General features: G+C 42.8%; 1 protein-coding gene across 3 annotated transcripts in view; it reads right to left on the minus strand.

Annotated features, from left to right (window-relative positions):
* The window catches only part of BMPR2 (bone morphogenetic protein receptor type 2), a 626,887-nt gene that overhangs the window by 284,002 nt on the left and 332,434 nt on the right, over window positions 1-10,451 (minus strand). For all 3 annotated transcript variants that reach the window (XM_085648967.1, XM_085648966.1, XM_085648965.1), the window contains one exon: window positions 7,774-7,953. In XM_085648967.1, coding sequence (XP_085505093.1) covers window positions 7,774-7,837 — 64 coding nt within the window. In that variant the 5' untranslated portion in view covers window positions 7,838-7,953. The remainder of the gene's footprint in view (window positions 1-7,773; window positions 7,954-10,451) is intronic.

Genomic DNA, 10,451 nt, shown 5'->3' on the forward strand with positions numbered 1-10,451 from the left:
TGTAAAGTTTTAAAGTCTCGTTGCCCAAGCCAAAATCCTAATATTCGGGCAGTAATCTCAGGTCTCTTAGTTCTGTTGTCGGGTCTTTTTTTCCCAGTATGCAGTAAAACATGTGTTAAGCATGGGTGCTCTAGGTTTTGTATATGCGATAGTAACCTTGCATAGTTAACAACTATTGGCCTACCCTTAGTTCCTAGGTGCCTGCTTAGTTTTCTTTTGCAAGTTTTAAATGGTGCGGCCACTCGCAAGCATTTTGTAATACCGTCACCCACGCGAATGCAAGCCTTGCTTAGCTTTTTCTAGTGACTACACTGGAACCGTCAGTTGCCTGCATTTTGAATGCAGGTTTATACCTTGCTTAGCATTTTCTAGTATATTATAAAATACACTTACAAGATGCTATTAAAATTCTCAATTTTTATGCAACAGTCTGGCACAGGGACGTAACTTTGATAGAGGGGGGTGGATATCTGGTAAATAACTTTATATTAGGGGGCTGCTTAGTGAGAAAATACACCCCGAGCTGTTACGTCAAAGCATTTTTTACACTTCAGCAACACAATGCAGCTCGGAAGTAGCACACAAGGTATCTGCTGCATGCCACTGGTTAGCACTTGATATGTCTCAAAGATATAAAGGGGGGTGCTTTGTAGTGGCAATAAGGAGAGACAATCTTGCAAAATGGTTGCCCACATTGGTCTAAGGAGAGGCGGGCTTGTTTTCTATTTCTTGTCTCTAGTTCCGTGTTTTACGTGGCATTCAAGGTAATGGGCATGAAATCAGTAGCTCTGTTGGCCATGGTTGTGTTCCACAACAAAACAAACAGCATGCTGAAATATAAGGCACCCCTATAATTTACTCTACACTGTTTGGTGGGAGCTAGCCCAGGAGAATGTTTCCTGGGCTGTGTTCGACCTAGGACGCAGACCCTGTGTCCCAGTATTGGATCCAGTGACTACACCCATAAAACTCTGTCTGAGGGTAACATGTCAAGGGGCTTTAGTTTGCTTCTCTCATCCACACACAATACCTGATGTAATTCAGCAAAGTTGGTTCCCCTGTGTCACCTTGTTCTAAGACCATCCTATAGGCCTAGTGTGCATTTTACTCGTTTGGGAATCTGAGGCAGATCCCGTGATATGGCAACTTTTCTCTGGCTGTAGGCATTGCCCAGGGCCCCACCCACCGAAAGGACTAGAGCAGTTTGTGTAGCTGCAGTCAGGGTATTTCTAAGTTGGAACACTTACAAGGAAATCCCAGACAAACATATTGATCCATATTGTCATTAGCAACTGGTGTTTGTGCATATTATTGTGTTGCTGGGGAACTTTGGTATTGCACAGTGGGCATACATGTTTGTCCAACGCGCATGTGCTGCCCTGCGAGGCATTTTGTAAGGGCTTTAAAATTCCAAACACACGCTTGTGCGTGTGCTTGAAATTTATCACTTGCTATTGGGCTTTGCGTGCGGTCTTTCTAAGAAAGACAGCACGCAATTGGCCCAAAGGGGGTGCATGTCCCGCCTTCTCTGTTCTGTGGCCTAGGGTCCGCGGGAGCGAGCTTGAGCGCCATAAGTTTCCAATTATCCCGACGCGTCTTGCGGTCGCGTTAATTGGAAACATATGGGCAAACGCAATGCTTTCACTTTCGCCGCAGCTGGCACAAGCTCGCTCGCAACACTTCCGGCCTTGTCTTGTTTTAACAGCATTGTTCAAACCCTGCCCTGTAGGCTTTTTATCCAACTTCCAGCTTTGCTGCTGATCACCTTCTCAGTCTACCTTGAGCTTCAGACTTTATTTTTGACCGTTTCTTTCTCAGCACATGAAACACTACATTATTTGTTAAACCTGCTCCGAGCTCGTTTTTCTTTTCATTACTGGTAATGTGTTGATTCTGCCCATTGACTATTGCAATCTTCCCTGTTCCCTCTTTAATGAACAGTAGTGTTGTATTATTCCCATTTGGCTGAAAGCAAGCGCACCCTTTTGAACCTGGAAGTTACTTCTCATTTGCTGCCTCTGAAGTTGGAAATCAGTTTAATGGGGGGGAATCGCATGAAATTACTACATAGTGCCAGTGATACATCATTTACACTATAAATCCTAATAATTGTTCTACTCAACATATCGAGGGCAGCAGAATTTTGAGATGTACTTTCACTTTGCGTTTCACACTGTTTGAAGGCGGCACACAGCATAACGTCTCCAAGGTTCTTGTTTGAAGCCAGGTATTATTTGGAGAACCCATCACTGTTGGCAGTCTTTTGAAAAATGCTTTCTCTTGCCGGCTCCTGGTGTCTCTGGGGGGGGGGGGGGGGGGCCTGTTGCTCGCCTGTTAAGAGCTTGCATCAACAAAACAGCAACCCTTCCTTCATTCCCTATATCCGTATATGTGACATTAAAAATGGTCTGTTGCCATACATTCAGAGCGTTTGGCCTCAATACTCACAGGTTTGCAAATCTGACCCCTAAATTCCCCTTGGTAAAAACTGGGTAAGTGTTTTTTGATATTGTAAATCGATTTTCGAAACTCCAAAGCTGTGCTTTTATTCTGTTTACTAGGACACCGCTGAAGTATAGCTACAATTTGCATGCAAATATGGTTTTGGGAGACGGGCAGCTTTTTTCACCCTCCTGGTGCCTCATTCCCCTTTTCATACCCTCTAAATTTTGCTATGAAAACAAAACGAGCGCCTCACTAATAAATTCTTAGAAAGCATGTGATGGAAAACGTACAGCAGTGAATTTCTATTGTAAATAATGATTGTGCGTTCCAATAAGCCACAGTTTGGATTTCTTTTGAGGTTTCTAGATAACGTAGAGCCCTTATGTTCAGGAACATGTTAGTAAACATTACGTGAGACGCGTCTGTTCGTGGTGGGCGTGTATTTCAGAGCACGCTGTTTTCCCTCTAATCAGCCTCTTTGTTGTAAACGGCGCTGAACGCACAGGATGCCGGGCTGACAGAAACCGTGTTTGCTGGTGGCGGCTGCACTGGAGGCGATCAGACGTCTCTCCGCCAGAGCTGATTAGTGTTTACCCCAAGCACGCCAACGGTAAACCTTCGCCGCCCCCCTCCGCTCACACTTTGGACAGGTTTGCACCACCATGTGTGGGTGCAGCAAAGGCAATGTGTTAAAAAGGATCTTGACCAAACTCGTATCTCGGTTTAGTCTGTCCCCTCTCGCTGAGCCTAGTCTCTGCTACAACATGTTAACTACGTCGCTGAGCATTTAGAATTTGGAACTGATAGAAAACGAACATTGGTACAAAAATCAAGACATTGAGCGTAAATACACTCCATATAATAACACTCAGTGCCACATAATTACACACCACATATTTATTACACTCTACTCAATGCAACATAAATACACTCCACATAATACCACACACTGTTACATAATTAAATACTACATAGACTGCACTCAATGCAACATACACTCCAAAGACTACTAAATGTCACATAATTACACACCACCTAATTAAACACTACTAAATACAACATACACTCCACACAATACCACTCAGTGCCACAAAATTATATACAACATAATTACACTACACTCAATGCAACATGCACTCCAAACAATACCACTCAGTGCCACATAATTATATGCTACATACACTGCATTCAATGCAACATACACTCCAAATAATACCAAAAAGTGCCACATAATTACACGCCACATGCAAGTACAAAAAAAATAGAAGACATTTTTCAATTAAAATCTTTTTTTAATAAGGTTTTTTAGTTATATATAATGTCATCTTCATTTCTATAAAAGGTAACAAAAATGCTTAACACTTTGTATTATAACTTTTGAACATAATGCACAGCAGCCACAATGCTCTACAACATAGCCAAAAATTCTGCCTAAACACATAAGATCCCAAAGGCGAGACCTATTGGCTATACCAATGCTTGTTCTACCTTGGTGCCCAGTATGAGCAGCATCAATCCAACTCCAATTGGTAGATCCCCAATGCACCAAAATACTCATTTAAGCTATGAATTCTTTCATCTCAACTACTAAACCAGGCTTTATTAACAGTTTGCAGAAATAATGACTGTTTTGAAATAATGACTGTTTTAATTATAGCACATGCACATTAGAGACAGCAGCCAAACTAAATAGATACAGTGTCAAAACAAGCATTGATATTGCCTATGCAAGGTATTAGCTATGGCAAGGTGTTTTAGCCATGCTGTACACCACTGTGGCAGATGTTCAGCATGGCTAAGGTTTAGTGGCATGAAATGGGGTGGGGTAGATTGAGGTAGAGTGGAATGAGGTAGATTGGGATACAGTGGAATGGGGCAGACTGGCATGGAGTGGGGGTGGAATGGGTAGTTTGTAGTAGATTGGAGTGAGGTAGATTGGAGTGGGGGAGTTGGGTAGATTAGTGTGGTAGATTGGGGTGGGGTAGATAGGGGTAGGGGAGATCGGGCAGATTGGGGTAGAGGTGAGTGGGGTATATTGGGTAGAGTGGAGTGGGATATATTGGGATAAATTGGAGTGGGGTAGACAGGGGAAGAGTTGGTTGGCTTGTGGTGGAGTGGGATAGATTGGAGAGGAGTGGAGTGGGTTAGATTGGGTGGATTATAGTAGGGTAGAATGGAATGGATTTGGGTAGATTGGAGTAGGGTAGTAGATTGGAGGTGGTTAGCTTTGAATGGCATATGCTAGACTGGTGTGAAATAGAGTGTGGTGGATTGGCATGAGGTAGACTGTAGTAGAGTGGAGCGGGATAGATTGGGGAAGAGTGTATGAGATACATTAGGAAGGAGTGAGGTAGATTAAGGTGGAGTGGGCAGATTGCGTTGATTAGAGTAGGGTAACTTGGAATGGAGTGGGGCAGATTGGAGTGGAGTCTGGTTGATTGGAGTGGAGTCTGGTTGATTGGAGTGGAGTCTGGTTGATTGGAGTGGGGTCGATTGCAGTGGAGTGGGGTAGAGTGAGACACTGGAGTGGAGTAGAGTAGATAGGGATATATTGGTGCAGGGTAGACTGGGGATGGGTAGATTAGAGTAGGGTATATTTAGGTGTGGCAGAGTGGGGTGGGGTAGAGTAGAGTGGGTTAGATTGGAGTGGAGGGGTGTAGATTTGAGGAATGTGGTAGAGTGGAATGGGGTAGTGGAGTAGATTATATTGTGGTAGATTGTAGTGGAGTATAATGTGCTAGATTGGAGTGGGTCAGATTGTGGTGGAGTGGGGTAGAGTGGAGAAGAGTTGACTAAATTGCAGTGGAGTTTTAAGTGGGGTGGAGTGGAGTTTAGTAGATCGGAGAGGAGTGGGTTGGATTGGGGTACTTTGGAGTGGGGAGGATTGGGGTAGATTGGAATGCTGTAGATTGGAGTGGAGTGGGTAGACTAGGTGGAGTGGAGCAGAGTGGGGAAGATTTGAGTGGAGTGTAGTAGATTGGGGTGGAGTGGGGCAGACTGGTGTGGGCTGGAGCTGATTAGAGTGGAGTGGGGTTTAGTTGAGTGGGATAGATTGGATCGTAGAGGAGTGGACAGAGGTAGATGGGTGTGGAGTAGGGTGGATTGAAGTGGGATAGATTGCAGTGTTGTGGGGTAAAGTGGGGTGAGGTGGAGTGGGGTAAGTGATGTAGAGGGGAGGAGAGTGGAGTGGTGGGGCGTGTAGTGAATTGGTGTGCCCTGGAGTGAGTGACATAGATTGCAGTGATGTGTCAGAGTGGAGTGGCATTGAGTGGCATGTCGTAGAGTACAGTGTCGTAGAATGGAGTGGCAAGGCATAGAGTGGCAGGGCATATAGTGGAGTGCTGTAGTGTGGTTGGTGTGGTAGCGCACTGCCATTACAGACATCACATTTTCAGTTCAAATGACCATTACATTTGCACCGAAATACGGTTTTAATGCACACAATGTGTGCCAATATCATCACTTAGTGTATTGATGTGTTTTGATCTTATTCAAATATTTGTTTCCATCACACTTCAGAATTACAAAAACAAATGTGCTTCATTTGTACTAATTCTGATATGTTCTGGAACATCAGCACAATTTTTTTTTTTGTTCTGTGCTAGAAAAACATCCTACAACTTCTCCTCTTACACGAGTACTCATCAGAAATGATAAATACATTATCTCACTTTGAAGTCAGAGAAAGAAAAGTAAACACCAAGCTCCCTGGGAAGACAGCCCGACATTTGACCTCTGTATCTAAAAGTACAGCAAATGTGAAAAGATAAGAACAAAATTTGAAGGCCTGTTTACAAAAAGCGAATTCCTGTAAGAATACAGTAAACAAGGTTTGGCCAATAGGAGAGACAAACTCAAACTGAGCAGTCTAAAACAAATAAATCCAGTAAATAGAAAGCCAGAAAATCTGAGTTACAAAGCCAATAGTCTGCAATGGACGGAATGGATTCCTAGGTCAGTTTTCTGAATGTCCCCAAGAGGTCTTTAGCAAACCTGACAGCTGTGCTGTTTGGCAGGCTTCGAAAAATTCATAAAGAACGGAAGCTTGATGTAAGCTTAGTTTATGACCTCAAAGACATGTGTTGTGCCGGCGATGCACACACCAACCATCTACTCTGTACGGAGAGCACTTTGTGATTTCTCTAATCAACATTATCGCTGCTCTCCCACTGCCTGGCGCTGTGAACATTAGGAGTTACTTTCTCCCAATTCAACAGAATTTATTTTATTGACTTTAAATATGAAAGCCCGCATGGGCCTGGAAGTGTAACAAACCAGTGACCTATGTTGTGTGCCACACAGGCCTGTCTCTGCAGCAGGCGTTTTAAGCCCAAAGCCATCTTAAACAACTGCAGTCAACACGATGGGCTCCACCTCTACACTGGCAACATTCAACTCATTTAATATATACACAAAGTTTTGGGTTTAGCTGAAACACGAGATGCTGTTGTCTCTCATTTCATTAGCTTGGTCTGTTGCTTGCCTGCCCACGAAGACCGTGAAATTTTCCAATACCGGCCAATGAGTCTGTACAGTCGCAATATTTTCCAAAATATGCTAAGGCTCAGCATGCTCATGACTCGTTTATTACCATTGGCACCCTCACAGCGCGAGTCTAACATTAAATGACATCACTGTCACAAGGGAGCTGTTGGGAGAGCGCCTAGATGTGGTAGGTTTATGCTTGGAAGGAATGAGGCCACCAGCTTTAGAGGTTCTATACAAAAACACATAACCTAAGATATTTTTTAAAAAAAGTATATGGCGATAGTACGAATACCTGTAAAAATATAATAAGTCTGTTACTAAACGAACAAGTGTTACTAAAGCCAGACCTGCCAACTCACATGGTGGCACCGCATGTCACCTGCAATACAGAATCTGAGCCGGTGGGGCCCACTGACCCTCATTTTTGGGGACTGGCACTAGCAGTCAAAGTGCATAAAGAAAAGTATTGGAACTGCAATCCTGAGCACAATGTGGGTGTTGCCAGTGAGCGTGTGGGCAAGTCAGAGACATGGCTAAAAAGAACAACATCTTTTACCTCCACCTTCAATTATCAATAAATGCAATTTAAATTTATCTGTGGAGAACGAATTTTGCAGTACAGTTTCTTAATGCTATCACTTCAGAACCTCATGGTCACTGATCGGAATCTTGGTTGGAGCCTAAGTGATTAGTTAAAACACATGTATTACACACAGTTTAAGGTAGGTTTTCAATAAAAGGACACATTCCAGATTCTTTTAAAGCCTATACTGGCGCCCAAGCATGAATGTTCAGACAATATACCCATTTCACACCAACAGACTAAGTGTCTTAACTTACTGTAAAGTGATGTGTCTGTCGGGTCTGGGGGTGGAAAGTTCTCTGTGAAGTTAACATTGCACATGTCAGTGTTGCAGCAACAAAAGCGATAAGTGCCATTCTGGATCGATGAGGGTGTTGCTGTTACTACACACTCCTCATCGTGACACTCCAGTGGATCACTGATCTTTGACCAACATCCTGTAAACAAGCACAAATAAATCAGAGTTTGAGACAGCTTGAGTGTTTATGTGTTTTAGAAAGCACCACAGTGATTCCAAACAGCAGCTGCAAGGGTATCTAAAAGACATTGCAATAACAGAACAATGAACAAGTTACTTACCTTCGGTAATGCTCTTTATGGTAGAGACTAACTAACTGCTGATTGCTTACCTTTTGAATATTCCCCAGGCGGCAGATGGGATCCAGAAACATTTGAACCGTACCTCCACTCCCTGGAGATGGTGCTGTGCAGCTCTGCACTAACACTGCCCCGCTCCGGAAAGGATGGACAGAGCCTACATAAGTGCCACTCCAGCTCGCTGATGTCAGTTGCTTTCTAGGTTGTCCGTGCCCCGGAGCTAGAGCCTCAACAGAAAGTTGACTTGAACAGTGTGCAGGTTCCTATACTTGGGATCTTATTAAAGGGTAAAATAAAATTTACAGGATGGGGAGGGTGGAAGTGTTGGCGAGGAATCTGCAGTTACATAGAGGACAAGTTGTGGGGAGCGAGATCGAAAGCCATGGTGACGCCCTAGCACCTTCTATGTGAGTGGCAATTAGATTGCTTTGTTTTTTCTTCGACTCACCCAAAGACATGGAGCATGATGACAAATAACCTTGGAGACAACTCTTACGACTCCTCGACTGGGACCCACCCTTCTAATTGGACTGGGAAAAGAGTTTCGTCTCGAGGTCCGTACGGCCTTCGGGTTCATTGACGCGCTGTCACTTCAGGCCTTAAGAGTGTGGCTCAACCCAGGGTACCAAAGGAAAACCTGATAAGGATCTGTCACATACATTTGTTTTGTGACAGTCCTTACATTTGTTTTGGGAGGTGATATTTTCCTGGCACACTGGACATTTTTTTAAATAAAAACGGTGTTAAAGAGTCAAGAGATAGCTCCGGATCTACATCTCGTGGCACAGAAATAAAGGAACTGACGTCAATATGAGGGAATGGCACCCATATCGACCCAGCACATCATTTTCTGGAAGGAACGTTGTCAGTGCATAGTTTCCAGACCCAATCTGCCACCTGGGGAATGTTCAAAAGGTGAGACATCTGTGGTTTGAAGTGTCTATCAGAAATAGGAAATATAAGACAATGGAGACAAAAAACGCAAGCAGTCAATGCGAGTCTAATTCCAGCTACCCTGTTTGAACACCGATTGTTAAAACCAGTTGTAATTGTTCAATTTGAACAGTTCATATGTTACCCTATCATCAACCACCTGACCCTATTTAACTAGTTACTGGAACTTTGATTTTGGGACTAGTTTATTTTGACAAGAGATCAGAATTTTTGTCTACTCAAGCATCCTAACAGAGACCTTTAGTTTCTCAATTGAATCTTTTATTCCAGTACATTTCCTCAGATTTGTCCAATGTAATACCCCACTTTTATTTCTATACTTCATACTTTACAGTATAAAACCCCCAACTAAATGGAGACCTTTTTAACACCAGCTTCAGTTCAACTACGTGTTTTCAGCACATGATTTAATGAAGATCTACCTTACACTCATCCCTGAGATGCTAAAGTAAGTGTTCTCCTCGAAATGTTGATCACATTTACATTTTGCCAAATTACTGAGATTAATTAGTCTGTTTTTACCCGAAACGATACGTCCATCTTGATTATTCCAAGAAGCTAATGTTTGGTTCTCAAAACTGTGTATAATGCCACTGTTAGCTAGTTTTATACAACCCTTCCGGTTTAGAGTTCAGTTTTCCTTCCTTAGTTACCTCTATGTTATTAATGGGTCAGTATGGCTTAATCCCTTGTGAAAGCTTTATTCAAAGCTTCCTGTCATGCTCATTGTATCTTGTGGAGGAGCAGAGCCTTCAGAGTCTTCAGGAGGGGGGGGGGGGGGCCATTGTGGCTTTCACCGGGCTTAGTGTGCCATGAAGCAATGTGTTGTATAGTGGAACTAATATTCACAACAAGTGTGGTAGTTGCAGGCAAGTGCCAGCCACTAAAGGTGGTCCTCTCATTAAATGACATTCATGAAGATCACAATGCATCAGTGGCTGACCGGTCACTGATAAGTAGGTTATCCTGTTTTATGTTTAAACCTAAAATAACTGATAGAACCCCACCGAAAGAGTAACAGCCCTCGCCAGTGTAATCATATCAGCACTGAAAAAACTCCTGCACAACCACAAAATAAATGCCATTGAAAGAAATGAAAAGAATGGTGAAAGAGTAATTTTTATTTCTTCCTGAAGGGGGTCAATAAAAATATAACTTTGTTATACAAGGTAGCAACAAGAAAGACTGAGCTAACATTTCAGCTTGAGTTTTGTTGTTTAAGGATGTCATTAAAACATTGTTTCTTCTTCCTTTAGCGTTTTTCAGTTTTGTGGTCTTTGGTCTAAAGATGCAGGGTTTAAAGCATGTTTTAGGTCTTATTTAGTAATGTATTAAACTGTAGAGAATCAGGAAATATCAAAATCATATTAGATATTTTGGATGC

The sequence above is a fragment of the Triturus cristatus genome, chromosome 3_2 (genome assembly GCF_964204655.1).
Source record: "Triturus cristatus chromosome 3_2, aTriCri1.1, whole genome shotgun sequence".
NCBI classification, from domain to species: Eukaryota; Metazoa; Chordata; class Amphibia; order Caudata; family Salamandridae; genus Triturus; species Triturus cristatus.